Source organism: Giraffa tippelskirchi, chromosome 12, assembly GCF_054371585.1.
Source record: "Giraffa tippelskirchi isolate mGirTip1 chromosome 12, T2T-mGirTip1v1.2.pri, whole genome shotgun sequence".
NCBI lineage: Eukaryota > Metazoa > Chordata > Mammalia > Artiodactyla > Giraffidae > Giraffa > Giraffa tippelskirchi.
This window is the reverse complement of record NC_137286.1, coordinates 3,030,285-3,048,473: the sequence shown is the minus strand read 5'-3', so window position 1 is coordinate 3,048,473 and position 18,189 is coordinate 3,030,285. Positions and strand designations below refer to the sequence as shown.

The window sequence follows — 18,189 nt, the reverse complement described above, 5'->3', positions numbered from 1 at the left end:
AGTTCTGTATGCAGCACGGTGCAGCCAAAAAAATAGAGCAACTTAGGGGCAGATATCGGTCAACTCTGATAGACTCACCCAGAGTCACGCCCCGCCCACACGGGCCACACATGTGCTCTCCAGGCATGAGGCTGTGAGGCCCCCAGAAGCCAGACCCCACTTGCCTCGCTGGTGACCCCCGCTTGCATGCAGCGCACCCCCCGCCCAGCCCTGAACCCCCCTTGTCTCCTCCCGGCGTCCCTCCCTTCTCATCACCTGGCCCACCGCTGGGCCCGGGACAGGCAGCCGCTGGAGAGCCGGGGCTCCGTGTTTGGGGGCACGTCCCTCAGTCTGGGTCTGCCGGGCGCCTCTGTCCCCGCAGGGCTGCCCCTGTGCCCGCTGCTCCCACCATGCCAGGCTGCCGCGGGCTGGGGGGAACCTGCCCCCCTGCAACCGCACACCCTCACCTCCTTCCCTACTTCCAGCCCGCCGGGGTCACCTTGGTCAGCGTCCACTGCAGCCCCGACGACCAGACGCTGTGGGCCCTGGACAGCAGGTGGAATGTGCACGTCCGAGCTGGGATCACCGAGGAGATGCCGGTGGGGACCGACTGGGAGCACGTGCCAGGTAGCAGCGCCGGGCAGGCGGTGGCCTCACGGGGCTTGTCAAACTGCTGACAGCAGGCGTCTGCCCCCGTCGTCCCGGTGTGGGGACCCCACCAGCAGAGCACCGGCTCCCAATTCCTGGGGTTCATCTTGCGGGACGGTCGTTTCGGACCCCTGGGGCCTCTGGCCTGAGGCTCGCAGCCATGCCTGCCCTGCCAACGGGGCATCCTTTCCCAGGGCTCCCACCCTGTGCCCAAGGGAGAGCAGGCTCTCGGAGAGGGTCGGGACACCTGGGGTCTGAGGACAGACACACACCCCATTTGCCTGCAGGGCTGCAGGCCTGCCAGCTGGCCCTGAGTGCCAGGACCGTGTGGGCCCGCTGCCCCAACGGGGACCTTGCCCGACGGTACGGCGTCACCGACAAGAACCCTGCCGGAGACTACTGGAAGAAGATCCCCGGGAACGTGACGTGTGTCACAGGCAGGTGCTGGGTGCCGGGTCGCCGTGTGGTGCAGGGGGCTCTTGGGGGGCTGCTCCCACTAGGCTGGTGCTCCCAAATGAGACCCATCCCAGCGTCACGCCTGATGGGAGCCCAGCACCCGGACTCTGCCAGGGTCTCCCAGGAAGAGGACGGGGCGCGGGCCCTCCCACTGGAAGGCTGAGGAGGCCATGGCACAGGTTGAGGGATGCCTGGGGCCACCGCTAGGCAGTGCCTGCAGACGTGGAGCCTGGGCCAGGGAGTAACGGGTGGTGGCCGGCTCTTGTCCCTGCAGTGACCTCGTCGGACGAGCTGTGGGCAGTGGGCCCCCCCGGCTACCTCCTCCAGCGGCTGACGAGGACGTTCAGCCACTCGCACGGCGCCCAGAGCACCCACGCCGCCACCCCCCACCCCGAGGACCTGGAGGACGAGTGGGAGGTCATCTGAAGGTGCTCCCGGGAGGGGGGACGCCGGGCCCCAAGTGGGGACACAGTCGGCTTCTGAGTCGCTCGCCCCGGACATGCCTCGCCAGCCCTCGTCAGACACGTCTAGCAGGTCGGATGCCCCAGTCCTGCTTTCATCCATGTTCGTCTGCGTCTCATTCCAGAACCACAGCCTCGGCCGAGGGACTGAGCCGTGGCGGCAGCAGCGGGGCCTCTGCACTCCCGCGGAGGCCGTCCCGGGTGGGCCAGCGGCTGCTGCGGTTGCATGCACTGTGGTCACCACCGTGCCCGCAGCTGCCGCCTCAGCACTGCCCGCTCCGAGCGCGCTCCCGCCTCCCCACGGGGCCCCTCATCTCCTCTCTGAGACACGGGTCCCGGCACACGTTCCATGCAGACCCGCCGGATGGGAAGCCAGCTGTGCCAGGACAGGCATACGCACGCACGCACCCCCCCACCCCCATCTTGGGGCCAGGCCAGGCCCGCCCCGGCAGACACACCTCAGCCGGAATAAAGGCTGGTGGGCGAACGGAACCTGACGTGTGCGCGTGAATCCCAGGCAGCGTGGCCGGCCGTGGGGCCTTAGCCACACTGTGACGTAGGAACGTCTCAGTGATACTCAGCCCGTGCTGCTGGGGGCATCGCAGAAACCAGAGCACCCTCAGAGGGTGAACCTACTAATTATTGCCTTTTCTGTTTGTTGTATTACAAACCTACATGAGATACCTCATCTGAAATCCGATCTTACAAGTTTGAAATGTATTTTCTGGACCCAGTGGAAGGCCTCGCGCCCCTTCACGTGGTCTGTCCAAGCCCACGCTGTTCTCCGCTGTGTGTCCTCCCCGGGCAGGGCAGCCTCGGGACCTGCCGCCAGCTTCCAGCAGCACCAGCCTCTGTCAGCGGGCAGCCACCTCGGGAGGGTAGATACCCTCACAGGGCTGCAGCTGGTGCCTGCGTGGTCCCTTGCTGTGTGTGGCCATCCCAGACTTCAGTCCGTGGCCTTGGCCCGCGGGGCCCACTCACGTCGCCGGGCTCTGAGCGGCAGCCCCCCACCGCCCCTCCCTCCGAGGCCACCCCGGCAGGACTCCAGCCGAGCTGCTTTTTTTAGCCTGCCCTTGGCACGGGGCCCTGTTACTTGATGCGTGATTTCTACTAGGCAAGTGTGTCCGAGAGCCCCTGGGCCACAGGTGAAAAGCGATAAGATACGCTCTGTGACAGGACCCACCAGCCAGCCAGGAGGACAGAGGTTTCCCAGGTCTAAGCGAGAAGCCGCAATCCCCGCCTGCACCTCACCCCTCACCCCGACAGAGCCCTTCACGCGTGCTGGCAGCGGAGGCCCCTCTCCCGCGCCCGCTGTGCCTTGCCCGGCTCCTCTCCCCACTCGGCAGAGCTCTGCTGAACCCGTGGGACTTCAGTGCAATGAGACCCCCATCTGGTTTGATACTTATCAGTGACTTGTAGCTTCAGCGCTTTGTACAGCTTCCTTTCTGGTTTTTCAGTTGTGCTTTGAGACAGTGCAATAAACTCAACCTCCCCCCGCCCGGTCCAGTCTGGCGCCTGGAGGGGAGAAGCCGCCCTGAGTGGCACTGCAGGCTGTTCTGCCACCGAGACTCTGCTGCTGGGGTTCCCGGCCCAGTCCCCTGCCAGGAGGGTGTGCCTGGGGTGGTCTTGGGGGAGTGTCACTCCAGAGGTGCCCCTGGGGGCAAGACCACGGGCCTGAATCTCCACCCACGACTCAAAACCAGATACCAGAAGTGCCCTGGTGGAAACCAGCACGTGGAAAAAGATCATGTTCACGACACAGCAGGATGGTCGCATGCCAGCAAACCACCTAAGACGTCAGACTCAGTCAGCAGCTGGCCAGGCTGTATGGAAGACTTCCATGAAAACTTGACGTGGGAGAGGGTGGCTGACATTCCTGAGGGAAAGCCACAGACGTCGTGCAAAGACATCAGTCCTCTCCAAAGGCATTTATGGGTTTCTCTCCATTTGTCAAACTCCCCACTGGGATTCTTTTATGTTGGGGGAAGCAGAGAAGACTCCATAAAATAACGTTCATGCCCACAGGCATGCTCCGAGGGTCTCCCACTTCACTGGGGCTCCGTTGAGACCCAGCGAAGTTGGTCGAGGCGGCACAGAGCACTGGGACCGGACCCAGCCCCGTGGGTTCCAGGCCTGTGCTGGGAGGAAACAGGTGAGAGGTGCCAAGAGCGATGACGGGCCCCCGAACGGGGCAGGCCGTGGGTGGGAGGGCCAGTGACATTGGGCGGCCCAGCAAGGACCACGGGGAGCTAGCCAGATGGAGGGGGTGGGAGGTGACTGCGCGCGGGCGTGGACCTCAGCCTAACCGCTCAGGTGAAACATAACCAAGTGGATGAAAGGACCTTAAAACCAGGGGGCAAAGGACGGTGACTGACTTCTGGATGGCAGGCGCTTTCTAAACTCCAAAGTGGTAGGAAAAATCAGAGGAAATAGTATATTATTTCCTCAATTGATTTCCTCAAATTATAATGACCCTATACATTAAAAAAAAAAGCCACATAAAACTAAAAGGGGAAAAAATTGCAGGAAGTCGGAAGAACACCTGAGACCTGTGAACAGAAGCGAAAGGGCACTGCCCTCTGAGCCCCCAGGGTGCACGTGGAGCTGGCAGTGCCGCCAACAGCCCAGCAGCAGCCTTACAACCCTCACACCCTGAAACCCCTACTTCTAGAAACCTGTCCTCAGAACAAACCCTAAGTCAGGCGTAAAGCGACAGCATCCGTAGTAATTGTGAAACACTAAAAACAGCTGACTAACAGCAGCTGACATTCGGGAACATTCCTTTCGTGAAGCAGTATGCAGCTGTTAAAAACCGTGTGTGCCCCTGGAGGAAATCTGAGCTGAGCAGTCTCTTTGGCAGTTTTACTCTATCAATGCTAAATCTCTTGGGCATGGTAAGGAGAATGTGGTTTTATAGGACTTTATCATACACAGGAAGATAACACATGTGTTCGCGTTGCTCTAACTTCTGGTGGGTTTGAAACCTTTCATAGTAATTCCAGGAGAGACAGGAGCAGCAGACACGACACACAGCTGGCCTTGGAGGCTGGTGGTCACCTGTAGTGTGTACCTTTTTGTATCTTTTGAATTTGAGCCATGTAAATGTCTTATTTATTCCAAAGTAAATAAAATCTACATTTTAAAGACTCAGTCCTCTCTAACATCAACTCTCTATCATACCAACACTAGTTGAATTAAATAATCACAAAGTTAACACCAGAGGCTGTTTTACGCAATGTTTTACAACATATGGAAATGCTTATTCTACAGTAAGTTTTTAAATACTCAATTTGATCTGATGTCAAATCTGTATGTAAGAAGCATAGAAAAAATTTGCATATGTATGTAAGTGCATAGAAAAAACTAGAAGATACACCAAAATGTGCACAGCAGTTGCCTGGGTGGTGGGAGGCCCGCAGACAGGTGGGCCCTTCACTTGGGAGCTGCAAGGTCAGGGCCCTGGTCCATCCTGCGCTGGGTTTCCCGGCACAGTCTGGGTGTTTTACCATGAGCCTGCATCTATAAGCAGAAATTCTTTTAAAAAATCACTGAAGATACAGGCATCCCCTGGCAGTCCAGTGGCTAGGGCTCCAGGACTCCAAGCTTCCGGTGCCAGGGCACAGGTTCCATCCCTGGGGGGGGGACTAAGATACCCCCAAGCCACAAGGCACGGCCAAAAAAAAACCACTGAAGATTGAAATCTCTTCACCTCTGCTTTGATTGGGATGGTTACACATGTACTGACAGGGGGCCTAACTCCTCAAACCACACAACTGAAGTCTGCATTTACTCTGTCAGTAATGCCTCAATTTTAAAATGGAGTGGGACAAAACCGGTCCCCGGGGAGCAGGGCCTTTGCATCCACTCACGTCTCCTGGAGGAGAAGCTGGTTCTCCAGCGCCTTTCCCAAGCACGCCTCCACGTTTGCCTTTCAGGAGGCATCCTTGTTCTGAACAGGGCTGGGGAAAACTGTTCTCAGTACAATATTTGAAGGTTGAAGAAATCGGGAGGAAAGGAAATCAGTGGGGAAGTCGAGGTAGTGATGGGAGAAGTCAGCACACGAGGAGGCGAAGCAAGGCCCCAGCGTGGGGTTGTGTCAGCACCGCCAAAGGGGGCTGCAGTTGGGGGCCCTGTGTCCCTTCTAGGCTCCAGGAACAAGTCACAGCACTTCCCCAACAGGTATCTGGGGTGTCCAGATTCTGGCCCCAGAGCTCTCCTGGTTAGGAGTTCACCAGGCCCAGGGGTGGGCATGCTGGAGGCAATCTGGCCGATGCCAGCTTTCCTTAGACAAGGTCCATAGAATGAAGGAAGTGAACAGAGGAACTCTGCCCTAGAGATGTGGGCCTTGCTCCAGGCAGAGCCATTGCCTGTGAGAAGCCACCAAAGCCACCTGCCAACAGCGGAGAGCCGCGTCTCTCGGCTGCCTCTGGCCCCCTCCAGGCCCCACGCTCATCGCCAGGGCGGCAGTAGTGATGGGGCTGGGGAGGGGCCCCTGCTGGAGCTGGAAGGCCGCAGGGAGTGATAAGACGAGCACGGGGCCCAGCCGCCCTTGCGCCGGCCAGCGGCAGCAGCCAGATAACCCCGAGGCGTCTCCACCCCGCGCTGGGCTCCGGGTTCTCCGCGCTCGCTGACACCAGGGCGCCCTGCTCCACGCGGCCCCAGGCTCTGTGGGAGCCGCGCCAGGAATCAGGCCCTGCTGTGCTGCCACAGGGTGTCCTCGGCCTCCCCGCGGCTCCCTGTCCTGCCAAGCCACGGCGAGGACCCCGGGGGCTGACGCCCCCACTGCCCTCCACCCCCCAAGCTATGAAGCTGGGCTCTGGCTGGACCCACCACCCCCGCTCTGGTGCCCACAACTCCTGCCCAGATCCTGCCCTGCACACAAGGAGCCTCCCAAGGGCCACCTCCTGCTCACTGGACAATGGATTCTGTGGGGTCCCCACCAGGGAGCCCCCCAACCCTGTATCACCCCATCCTCAGCCCAGGGAGCTCAAAAGAGTTTGTCACCAACGAGGCAGCTACAGGTCTAGCGGGGAAGCGAATGAAGGCCTAGCCCTGGGCCTTGGGCCAGGAGGGCTCACCCCACAGAGAACACAGCTGGGAGCAGGGAGACATGAGGGGAAGTCTACACGCCCTGCAGGTGCCCAGGCTCTCTCCAGGCGGAAGCTCCAAGGCACAAGGCCACCCCGAGTCCCCAGCACCTCCCAAGCCCGGCCCCCAGGAGCCGGTCTGCACTCACCATCTCCTCCAAGGAGCGGGCCTCCCCCAACAACACATCCCCAGTCTTTGTACCCCGGGGCTCCTGATGCCCCAAGTTTTAAAGTAGAAGAGATGTCAGTATCCACTGCCCGCCAAGTGTCAAAGTTCAGAAAGGCTGTTTAACTGAGCCAGGACACACGACAGGAAGGGAGGAGCCCTCATCTCCACCTGGAATCTAGGGTCAGCACTGGGCCACACTGCCCTCCACTGTCCCCTCCCCCACCCAAGCTGTGCTCCTGCCCACCCTATACTTCCCAGGAGCACCCTTTCAGGTAGGGAGCTTGGAGATGCTCCGAAACGCCTCTGAGGGCAGTCGGGGACACTGAGGCCCAAGGCAAGGATGTGCCCAAAGTCACCCTGAGAAGATGTGGCAGATACAGACCAGAACCAGGGCCCTCCCACTCCTCCCCTCCCACGGCCACCACCCTGGCACTGCCGCCACCTCCCAAAGCCTCTTCTGCCCCCAGCCAGGCTCCCCTCAGGGACGCTGGGGGCAAGGTGGGTAGTGGGCGCCCCTGGCTGGACAGTGTTCATCGGGCAGCCCCTGAGCTCTCTGCTAACGGCAGCACATCGTGGCCCTCCAGCCCGGCCAGCCCAGGTTGAATTTCACTACCCAGCAGAACTCCCAGGCACGACAACCTGGCCATCACCCCTGATCCCAATGCTCCTCCGGGCATGCAAGCTGCTTTCCCTTGGTCCTTAAGGATCATGGTAACATCTGTCAACAAGTCTCCATCTTCAAACCCTTCCTGTAGAAACAGCTCTACCGACTGAGGCAAGAGAGCTTGCCCACAGGGTGTTGCCGGCATCCACAGGTGCCATCAAACACCAGGGGCTGGGTCTTGGGAGCCCATACCCAGGGTGAGCAGGCAGGCCTGGAAGAAGGCACATCTAACCCCAGGTGAGGGGAGGCTGGAGCTGGGGGCCCGGGCCCGAGGCAGCAGCATCCACAAGAGCAGAGGTGAGAAGCAGGGGCCCCCAGCACCAACTGCCAGAGGAGAGATAAGGGGGCAACAGGGCGAGTCCAGGCCTAGGCCTGTGTGGGTGGGAAGAGCTCCAGCGATACCCAAGGAGGGGCAGTAGCCAGCGTGTGGTGGGGAGAAACAGGAGGCGCGGCCTGGGTCCTGCCCCCACCTCCCGGCGCGGGCCCGCCTCCATCCACAGTTCTCAAGACCCGAGCCCACAGGGCATTTGGCGAGCCCCGCTGATGTGCCAAGAGGCCGTCCGGTCAGCGCCCACAGGGCGGTTCCCTCGGCCCCCAGGCCTTTGCACAAGCTGGCCCCCAGCACCTGACCAACTCCTCCTCCGCTCAGCTGTCTCTCCCTCTGGGACACCTTCCCGGAGGCTCTAAATCAACGCGGGGCGCCGGTCCTTGGGTCTGGGCAGGGAGCTGAGGAGAGGGCCTGGCTCCCGGGGGTCGCCTACCTCGCACCCCGCTCCATGCACGCAGGGAGATGGGGAGCTGAGCCCGACCGCATCCGGAAGCCCCACAGCTCACAGCTCGCCTGCCCATCCTGGCCTGGCCCCTCGAAGCACGCCGACAGACGAAAACATAAGTTCTGCCGTCCAGAAACAATATATGTAAAATGCCAGGGACAACGCTCTTAAAAATTGTATGCTCCAAAAGTCCAGGGCCCAGGGCGCCCCCGCGATCTAGCCCTTGCCCGTGAGGTCCAGCGGCTGCAGGAAGGGCGGCAGCGGCAGCTCGTCCAAGGCCTCGGGGAAGCGACCGGGCGAGATGGCGGTGACCAGCACCTGCATGGAGCGCGCGAAGAGCGAGGGCGGCGCGAGGCCCGCCAGCCACTGGAACTTCTCCTCGCCCAGCAACCGCCGCCAGCGCGGCCGGTCGCCCAGCAGCTCGCGGCGGGCCGGGCCGGCGGCGTCCGCAGGCGTGTACAGCGCCAGCAGGTCAAGCAGCAGCAGGCAGCGCTGGCGCGGCTCCCCGGGCGGCAGCGCGGGCGCCCCGGAGGCCGCGGGGGCGGCGGCCCCGGCGTCGCGGCCCAGCTGGCGCAACAGCAGCTCGAGCGGCGTCAGGCCGCCGCCGTCGCGCAGGCCGGGCGAGGCGCCGTGGCCGAGCAGCAGGAAGAGGCATTCGGGGCGCGCCAGCTCGCAGGCCACGTGCAGCGCCGTGCCGCCGCCCTCCACGCGGCTGCAGCCGCGCCTGTCGAGCAGGCGCGTGCGCTCCTCGGCCGGGAAGTCGCGCACGGTGCGCAGGATGCGGCGCAGGATGCCCACGCGGTTGTAGCGCACGGCCAGCGCCACATGCGGCCCCGGCGCCGCGCAGCAGCGGAAGCCGGCGCTGGGAGGCGCGAGTGCGCGCCGCGGGAAGGTGGCCAGCAGGTAGTGCGCGTACGCCTGGTGGTCGTGCACGAGCGCGTAGAGCAGCGCCTCAGACGGCGAGTAGGCGGCGGCGCGGCCGCGCTCGTCCCAGTGGAAGGCCTCGCTGGCGCGCATGTCCTCCAGCAGCCAGACGGGCAGCAGGTCGCGCACGGCTTGGTAGAAGGCGAAGGACGACTTGCGGCACTGCTTCTGCGCCCTGGAGCGCGCCGCCCCCGCGCCCTCGGGCCCGCCTTCCGCGCCGCCCCCCGGCAGTCGCGCGTCCCACGGCATGCTGCCTGGGCGTCCTCACCTCACGGCATGGGCCCCCGGGGGCCGACCACCTGCGAGCAAAGGGGAGTCCAGTGAGGGCCGAGGATCCAGGCGGGAGAGGGGGGTGTCCCGTCGAAGCCCCCCACGCCGCCCCACCTGGCTGGGCCTCTCTCGTAACTGCCCCCCGACCCCAGCCTCCGACTGGCCCTCCGGGTCACTCCTCAACAGCTCGCTTCTCTCCCAGACCCTGAACCGCCTCCCACATCCCGGATGTAGCGGCAGCCGGTGGCCCACCCTGAGACTCGTCTCCTTCTCTGGTACCTCTGCTAAGGACCCCCTTCCCCTGTCTCTGCCCTCACAGCCCCCACCTACCGTCGTCAAGACCACACTGAAACCTCATACCCCCTCCAGCCCAGGGACCCGCCGGAAGAGTTCCTGCGCCCACCTGCGGCAGCTGCACCCAACGCCATCCAAGGAAAAAGCCAGGTCGGGGGTGGGCGGGGTAGGAGAGCTGCATCTCACATCTCAAACTGAACCAAATCCTTTCTGTAGCCCAAACTCCCTCTCCCCAACTCCATCTAACCGTGACCCTGTCATCTGACCCCTGCCTGCAACTAGGGGACCCTGCCCAGGGGCAGAGCTCCAGACTCAGACCTACCTAGTTAGTGCACCGCAATGACCAAGTTCCGTGCAGGTGGGTGTATCACTGTCCTCTGAGCCTCAGCTTCCTCATCTGTAAGAAAGAGGGAAGGCCGGCTGGGAGCCACAGCAGGGAGCAGGGCCTCCAGCCTTCCACCCAAACATGGTGTTTCCACGCCATCCCCGCCCCCAACTCCCGGGAGGAGGCAGGGGAGTGAAATCAACCCAGAGACCGGTGTGTACACTCTTCAGGGCCTGCAGACCCCGCCCCAGGTCTGCTGGCTCCCCTGGTCTTCCCAGAGGCTGGACGAAACAGGGCCTGCCATCCCACTTTCCAGCAAGGGACAAACTTGTCCAAGGTCAGCCGGCAAGTCATGGCAGAACCAGGCCTGGACCCAAGATCTCCTACCTCGTATTTCGTGCTCATTCCAGAAGTGGGGGGATCCGCCAACCCACCGGGAACCCAGCTTGAGCCCTAACCTTGTCTCCAGAGGCCCCTGTACCAACCTGAGCCCTGACTTCCAACCCCTGGCCCCAGCTCCCCACCGCATTTTGTCAAGGGTAAGCCCTTGTGTCACAAGGGCCCTGGGTCAGCGGGTAGGCTGAGTCCACACATACCGGGTAACTAAGTTACAGAGACGGGCACGGGGCAGGGGGCAGGGGGCGGGAGGGGAGCTGGAGCCACAGCGCCCTTTAAGGGGGCACCGTGACTGGAGAGCGGCGCCCCACGCCGGGGCCTCCGCGCCCCGGGTGTACCCTGTGTGGACACTGGGCGCCGGGCGGGTTACGTAAAGTTGGGCCGGCCTCACGTCACTGGGCAGCGAGTCACGGTCCCGGCTCAGTGAATGGGCGGTGGGGACTGGGCCACCGAGGGCAAGGCCGCGCGCCCAGGGCCGCCCGCCACCTCCGCCCCGGCCCCCACCGGCCGCACGGCCGGACCCCGGGTCGCGGGGGGGCGAGGCCAGAGTATCTGCGGGCCGGTGGCCGGCGCAGCGAGGGCTGCACCTGCTTGCGCGTGTGTCCAGGGAAGATGGGGGGTGCGGCGGCCAGGGAGTCGCGCCCGGGGCGGGAGCCGCCAGCCGAGAGGGCCGAGGAAAGGAGACTCACCTAGGGGGCTGGAGGGGCCGCGAGCCTGGCGTCCCCGCCCCCGCTGCGGGCGGGAGCGCGCGCTGTCTCCCCGCGGGCCGGTGCGCAGGCGAAGCTCCCAGAACGGACGGACGGACGGGAGGCCGCCGCCGCCGCCCGCTCCCGCCGCAGCCGCGCTCTGAGCCGCCGCTGCCGGATCGCTGGGCGGCGGTGCCGGCGCCGGCGGCGGGCGGGCGGGCGGCGGGCGGCGCAGTGCGGCCCCGGCCGGGCAGGACCGCTGGGCCGCCCGCCGCCGCCATTGGTCCGCGCCGCCGGCCTCCGCCGCCGCCTATTGGCCACCGTGCTGCACCATTGTTACGTCACCGGCCGGCGGGCGGGGCGCCTGGGGGGACCCGCGGAAAAGTTGGGAGAAACTTGCGGGCGCGCGGGGGGCGGGGCCGCGATGGGAACGAGCGGGGCGGGGCTCCCGGAAACCCGAGTCGCCGGCGGAGAAGGGCTCCGGGCTCCGGGCGGCGGGCCACCCGCGCCGGCAGGGCCCCCCCGGCCTGCGGTGCCTCAGCTGAGTGAGAGTCTGCGCTCGCACTCAGGCGCCCGGGCTCCGCGGAGCGTGACTGTCCTCGGCATCCCACGAGACGTCTTCCACGTCCCCTTTGCACTGACCCTTTGTGACCTTGGGGATGACCTCCGGGACTGTTTTTCCGGGACTGCACGTGGAGGGGGCAAGGGGAAGGGACTGTGACCCCTAAGGGCCCCCGGTCGCGTTCTACCCCAGAGGGTCCAGGCATCTGGAGCCCCTGCTCCAGGCTGACTTTCCCAGGGAATGGATGGTGAACTAGATGCACACAATCACTTATCAGCGCCTAGCTGCACCAATCTCTGTGCTGAACACGCTTGATTTCATTTCATTTTCACAGCCAGTGGCGGTGGGAATTATGACCCTTGATTCACCAACCATGAAATCGGGTCTCACGGGGAGGTGATCTTCATTTGTTGTTGTTGTCCAGTCGCTCAGTCTTGTCTGACTCTTTGCGACCCCGTGGACTGCGGCCCTCCCGGCTTCCCTGTCCTTCACCATCTCCCGGAGCTCGTTCAAACTCAAGTCCATCAAGTTGGTGCTGTCATCCAACCATCTCTTCCTCTGTTGTCCCCTTCTCCTGCCTTCAATCTTTCCCAGCATCAGAATCTTTTCTAATGAGTCGGCTCTTCGCATCAGGCGACCAAAGTATTGGAGCTTCAGCTTCAGCATCGGTCCTTCACTTGAGGAACACACAAAAGGGAAGCTGGACACTTCCTTTTCTCAGACATTTACAATGGAAGGGAACCTGGCCGCCCGGCCTTTCTACAAGCACACACATGCCCAGGATCCCACGAGATCCTGCCACCCAAACTGCTGCCTGCCTTAGTGCAACATGGCCCTGCAGGCCCTACCATACCTTGGTGGGGGGCGGGGACGGGGATCCGTAATCAGCATCATAGTGCGCGCCTGCTCTGTCGTGTCTGACTCTCTGCGGCCCCATGGACTGTAGCCTGCCAGGCTCTTCTGTCCATTGAATTTTCCAGGCAAGAATGCTGGAGTGGGGTGCCATTTCCTACTCCAAGAAATCTTCCCAACCCAGGGATCAAACGCGTGTCTTTTGCAACTCCTGCGTTGACAGGTGGATTCTTTACCACTGGCATCACCCGGGAAGCCATGATCAGCACCAGATGTACAGAGATGGTCATGGACCAAGGTTGGGGGTCCAGGTAACACTGGGCTGGGAGTCCAGGCCCCACCTCTGCCCCACTTCACCTTTCATTGTGTCCTCCCCTCTTTAGGCCTCAGTCTCCTACATTTTCTCTCAGCTCCCCCGTTCCTGATGTTTCTGATGAGGGACAAAGCAAATGGAAATTCTGGGGTTGACATGTGGCCTTTAATAGCCCCCAGGCCCTGGGAGACAACCTAGGGAGGTGGTGTCCCAAGTGAACTCCCCGTGTTCAAGACGCTGACCACACGGCTCCCGTGTGCCCAGTCTACTCTTCAAGGGCTGGAGGTGAGACCTCACACCATCTCCACAGCTACCAGTGGACTGAGGGTGAAGGGGCATCGGCTGTAGGTGCCTGCTGCGCAGCTGGCCTCTGGGCAGCTGTCTCTCCACCCCCAGTCCTCTTGGCCCTCTGCTTCGAGTTGCCCTCCCCACTGCCTGCTGCTGGCTTTCCCAAAGGGAAAGAGCCTTTTTGAAGGCCTCTCTCAAAATCAAGTCTGGCCTCGTTGCTCCACTATGTAGAAGCTGCCCTCAGAAGCGGACTTAGCCAGAAAGACCAGGTGAGGCAGAGGAAAGGTGTTCCTGGTCTGGACACAACCGGAGCAAAGGTCTGGACCATGGCTGAGGACGGCTGCAGAGCGCAGTGGGAGGGAAGCCTAAGGCGTTGAAGGCCAGGACAAGGAGCTGGAGTTTGTCCTGAGGACCTGGAGGCGGAGGGGGTTGGATTATTTCAGGCATAAATAATAGCATTAGTAACTTTTCAATGCCAGGGAACCCATGACCCAGGTTAAGAACGAGCCCGAGGGGACGTCTGAAGGCCGGTGTGTCTGTCCAACGGCCCATCCTGGCACTGGCGCTCTCCACGGCCGTGGCAGACCTTGTAACCCTCTCCAGCACAGTTCCGTCAGCCCCCAGTCTCAACAGGCTGCCTTTCTCTCCCAGGTCACTTTCAGAGTCGCCCTCTGGGGTACGTGCTGCTCTGGGTCCCACGCCATCCCTGAGGAGGAACCTTCTGCTGGCGAGAGCTGTGCCCAGCCCAGGTGTGTGGCCCCTGGCGCTACTGTGAACGGCCTTCCCACGCCTCCGTGGGGCTGTGATGGCTGTGAGCCATCCAAAGTGGCCGTGGGGGCAGGTGCCCCCCCCCAAAGAAGCAGCGTCTTGCCCTCTGGGGCTGTGAACAACAGCGCTTCCCCCAGGAGGGCAGATGGGTTCGGTGGGGAGTGAAGGGGGTGGGGGTGGGGAGTGGGCGCAAGCCGGGGCAGAGGGCTCAATTTCCACAGACTAAGGGGGGTTCTGAGGGTGGGCAGGCGGCCTTCTAAATATGGCTTTGACCTTTGACCCTGTCATGCTCCCACTCGGACCCGACCCGAGACACATTCCCCTCTCTCCTGGGAGAGCTTGTCTTACCCTCCGCGTGGCATCCGCGTGCGCCCAAGTCCAGAGGGACCCAAGGGTCAGTGTGAGGATTGGGGGAGCAAGGGCTCTGAGCAGGGGCCCGGCAGGGGCTGGGGGGGCTTTTCTCAGGCCCCTCTGGCCGCGGGAAGCCAACCCCAGGGGCAGAGGGTGGAAGCCCCAGTACCCGACTAGCCTGGGAAGGGGTGGCTGGGATCAGCGGCAGGGAGCTCACGGGGGAGAAGCAGAAGCAGTGAATTCTGTGTGCACTCGGGTCGGCCAGGCTGGGTCCAAGAGGGAGGAACAGTCTAGAATGCCTCCCAGTCAGGCTGAGCCCGTGGAAGGGTGGGGAGGAGCAGGGGGTCCCTGAAGATGCCTGTCAGCCGCTTTGGGGGTATCTGTGGCAACGGGAAGAGGAGGGGGAAGCCCTGGCCAGTGATAGAGAGAAGGCACTGGAAGCCTGACACGGGAGGGAAGGCTGGGAGGCCAGGCTTGACCTCTAGCGCACGGGGTAGGGAGAGGAGGCGGGCGGAGCCAGGAGCTGGGAGAGGCGACCTGTGGAGGAGGAAGTGGCCACCTAGGCCAGAGCCACCAGAGGGTCAGGAGGGTGTGGCTACATGGAGGTCATGGTGCCCTTCCCAGAAGGCCATGGGCGGCCGGAGAAGCCTGTGGAGAGGAGAGTGCGGGGGAGGGCGGGGAAAGATGTGTAGCAGAGGAAAAGGGGTGGGAGGAGGGTGGGCTAAAGAACCCAGGAGATGGGAATTCCCTGCAGTCAGGGGTTTGGACTTGGCGTATTCACTCAGGGGGCCGGGTTCCCATCCCTAGTAGGGGAACCAAGATCCCACAAGTCTCATGGTTTGGCAAAAATAAAAATAAAAAAGAATGAAAGAGTGAAAATTGAATACATACGTGCATGCGCACACAGACACGTGTGCACCATGGTCATGGCTGGCTGCGCTGTGTATACATGTGTGTACACGTGTCCGTGTGCAGTGTGCTGCATCTTGCACGTGTGTGTGCATGTGTGCATGTGAGCAGGACACTGATGGGCCAAAACACTGATGCGGGAAAGACCTGTGGAGCCAGGACCTTCAGGCCCTCAGGGACGGCCAGCAGGTGTGGAGGGGAGCCCCCAGCCTCCAGCATGGACCCTTCTTCCTGGGTGGCATAGGGTTGGGCATGCGTGCCAATGAGAACACAGGGACAAGTGAGTCAGAGGACTGCTTTGATGGCTTCTGTTTTCAAGGCCAATCTGCTGAGAGTGACAAGGGGCGCAGGACGGGGCTTGAGAGGAGTTCATTGACCACACGGAGATCCTCTCTGACCTCAGTCCCAGCTGCCGCCAGCAAACCTGGCCCGTGGCATCAGAGCAGAGGGCATGTGGCAGGTGGCCTGGGCCTGGGAACACAGTTTAGGATGTGCACTGCAGGGGGAGTGGAGGGCAGAGAGCTTCCTGGGGGAGCCTGGTGCCAAACGAGCTGGGCTCTAGTCACTGCTCGCCAGCTGTGTGTAGCCCGCCTGTCCGAGTGCCAGTCCCTCACCTGTGAAATGAGTCGGGTGGATTTTTGGATCTCAAAAGGATGGTGTTCCAGGGGGCAGGCTTGGCCACGACCAGTATGGGAAATGGCCGGGATCAGGTAAGAGGCTGGGAACATCCCTCCCCACCCCCACCGCACCTGGCCCTGCGCTTCCACCACTGGGCTGGACCGGGCCAAAGCCCTCCTGGCCTCCAACGGTCTGTATTCAGAATGAATAAGGAACTCCTGCAGCCAATTACAAGGACTAACCCAGGAAGATGGGCGATGGGTATGAATAGGCAATTCACAGGTTGGCCAGTAAATTCCTGAAGATATTCAGCTCTAATAATTCTCCTAATGGCAAAACCCAAGGAGACGGAAAGCCGCCTGTACCAACAAGGTCAGGAATCAGGCCCCCACTCTTACACGGGGGGCGGGCAGGCACCTGGGTAGGGCCCACCAGCTGGGAAAACACTCGTGCTGTTGGGTCCAGCAGTGCCTTTTGTGAGTATTTTACCATGTACGATGCTCACTGCTATGGTTTTTGTTCACTTGCTTAATTCTTTACAGTTTTATGAGAGAATTCAACCTTAACTTTATAGGCAGACCTCAGAGATACTGCAAGCTCTGTTCCAGACACCACGGTAAAACAAATATTGCAATAAAAGGAGACACAGAAATATTTTGGCTTTCCCAGGTGTGTGAACATTACATTCACACCACACCAAAGTTTACTAAGTGTGCAGTAGTAATATGTCTAAAAAAAACAAGGTTCGGTTCAGTTCAGTTGCTCATGTCCAGCTCTTTGCGACCCCATGGACTGTGGCATGCCAAGCTTTCCTGTCCATCACCAATTCCCAGAGTTTGCTCAAACTCATGTCCATTGGGTCGGTGATGCCATCTAACCATCTCATCCTCTGTCATCCCCTTCTCCTCCTGCCTTCAATCTTTCCCAGCATTAGGGGCTTTTCCAATGAGTCAGCTCTTCTCATCAGGTGGCCAAAGTATTACAGTTTCAGCTTTAGCATCAGTCCTTCCAATGAATATTCAGGACTGATTTCCTTTAGGATGGACTGGTTGGATCTCCTTGCTGTCCAAGGGACTCTCAAGAGTCTTCAACACCACAGTTCAGAAGCCTCACTTCTTCGGTGTTCAGCTTTCTTTATAGTCCAACTCTCACATCCATACGTGACTACTGGAAAAACCATAGCTTTGACTAGATGGACGTTTGTCTGTAAAAGAATGTGTCTGATCTTTAATATGTTGTCTAGGTTGGTCATAGCTTTTCTTCCAAGGAGCAAGCGTCTTTTAATTTCATGGCTGCAGTCACCATCTGCAGTGATTTTGGAGCCCAAGAAAATAAAGTCTCTCGCTGTTCCCATTGTTTCCCCATCTGTTTGCCATGAAGTAATAGGATCAGATTCCATGATCTTCGTTTTTTGAATGTTGAGTTTTAAGCCAGCCTTTTCACTCTCCTCTTTCACTTTCATCAAGAGGCTATTTAGTTCCTCTTTGCTTTTTGCCATAAGGGTGGTGTCATCTGCATATCTGAGGTTATTGATATTTCTCCCGTCAATCTTGATTCCAGCTTGTGCTTCAGCCAGCCTGGCATTTCTCATGACGTACTCTGCATAAAAGTTAAATAAGCAAAGTAACAATGTACAGCCTTAACCAAGTACTCTTTTCCTGATTTGGAACCAGTCCGTTGTTCCGTGTCTGGTTTGAACTATTGCTTCTTGACCTGCATACAGATTTATCAGGAGGCAGATAATGTAGTCTGATATCCCCATCTCTTTTAAAAAAATAAGGAACATACCTTAATTAAAAACTACTTTATTGTGGGGCTTCCCTGGTGGTCTAGTGGCTGAGACTCTGTGCTCCCGAGGTAGGGGGCTGGGATTCGATCCCTGGTAGGGGAACTAGATCCCACATGCTGCAACTAAGAGGTTGCTTGGCGCAGCTGAAGATCCCTCGTGCTGCAATTAAGACCTGATACTGTCAAAGAAATAAATCAATTTATTTAAAAAAAAATACTTCATTACTAAAAATGCCAAGTATTTTCTTGGCTTCAGTGAGTTGTAGCGGGAACATAACTGATGACAGAAATCAGAACAAATATGAATGAGAAAGTTGGAAATATTGTGAGAATTACCAGAATGTGATATAGAGACACAAAGGGAGGAAGTGTAGTTGGGAAAATGGCGCCAGTAGACTTGCTCGACGTAGGGTAGTCTGAGAAAAACGTAGAATCTGTGAAGCACTGGGAGTGAAGTGCAGTAAAGTGAGGACAATGCGGGTTAACTACCAAATAGACAATCACTGCTGTGGGGTTTTCTCTTTATTTTTTTAAATTATGAAAATATGATACCGCTGTGTTTTTAATAATAAAAAGCTGGAAATGTCCTAGGTGACCGTCTAAAGGGG

At 60.2% G+C, this 18,189-nt stretch overlaps 2 protein-coding genes and 1 long non-coding RNA gene across 21 annotated transcripts in view; 2 read left to right on the top strand and 1 right to left on the bottom strand.

The window, feature by feature from the left end:
- TECPR2 (tectonin beta-propeller repeat containing 2) overlaps positions 1–4,694 on the top strand; it is a 99,888-nt gene extending 95,194 nt beyond the window's left edge. For 9 of the 17 annotated variants that reach the window (XM_081548719.1, XM_081548728.1, XM_081548727.1 and 6 more), the window contains 3 exons: positions 465–606; positions 915–1,068; positions 1,358–4,694. In XM_081548719.1, the coding sequence (XP_081404845.1) occupies positions 465–606; positions 915–1,068; positions 1,358–2,054 (993 nt within the window). In that variant the 3' untranslated portion in view covers positions 2,055–4,694. The remainder of the gene's footprint in view (positions 1–464; positions 607–914; positions 1,069–1,357) is intronic. The other 8 variants (XM_081548729.1, XM_081548723.1, XM_081548722.1 and 5 more) reach the window with 2 other exon arrangements.
- Positions 4,695–8,360: 3,666 nt separating this feature from the next.
- Positions 8,361–11,421, bottom strand: ANKRD9 (ankyrin repeat domain 9). 3 transcript variants are annotated; one of them, XM_081548791.1, is made up of 3 exons: positions 11,136–11,421; positions 10,048–10,122; positions 8,361–9,460 (listed from the first exon to the last, which is right to left on the bottom strand). In XM_081548791.1, the coding sequence occupies exon 3, from the start codon at positions 9,408–9,410 to the stop codon at positions 8,454–8,456; it is 957 nt and encodes a 318-aa protein (XP_081404917.1). In that variant the 5' UTR covers positions 9,411–9,460; positions 10,048–10,122; positions 11,136–11,421; the 3' UTR covers positions 8,361–8,453. The 3 variants fall into 3 exon arrangements, with proteins under 3 accessions (XP_081404917.1, XP_081404918.1, XP_081404919.1); XM_081548792.1 differs by lacking the exon at positions 11,136–11,421 and adding an exon at positions 10,438–10,795; XM_081548793.1 differs by lacking the exon at positions 11,136–11,421 and adding an exon at positions 10,647–10,795.
- Positions 11,422–11,520: 99 nt separating this feature from the next.
- On the top strand, positions 11,521–14,194 carry LOC145529097 (uncharacterized). The gene is made up of 4 exons (XR_014070913.1): positions 11,521–12,674; positions 12,770–12,857; positions 13,032–13,144; positions 13,799–14,194. It is a non-coding gene; the product is annotated as an uncharacterized LOC145529097 (long non-coding RNA).
- The last annotated feature ends 3,995 nt before the right edge of the window (positions 14,195–18,189 follow it).

Excerpts from the sequence above, each read along its gene's own strand:
- ANKRD9 (XM_081548791.1), bottom strand. The coding sequence starts at position 9,410 with ATGCCGTGGGACGCGCGACTGCCGGGGGGCGGCGCGGAAGGCGGGCCC.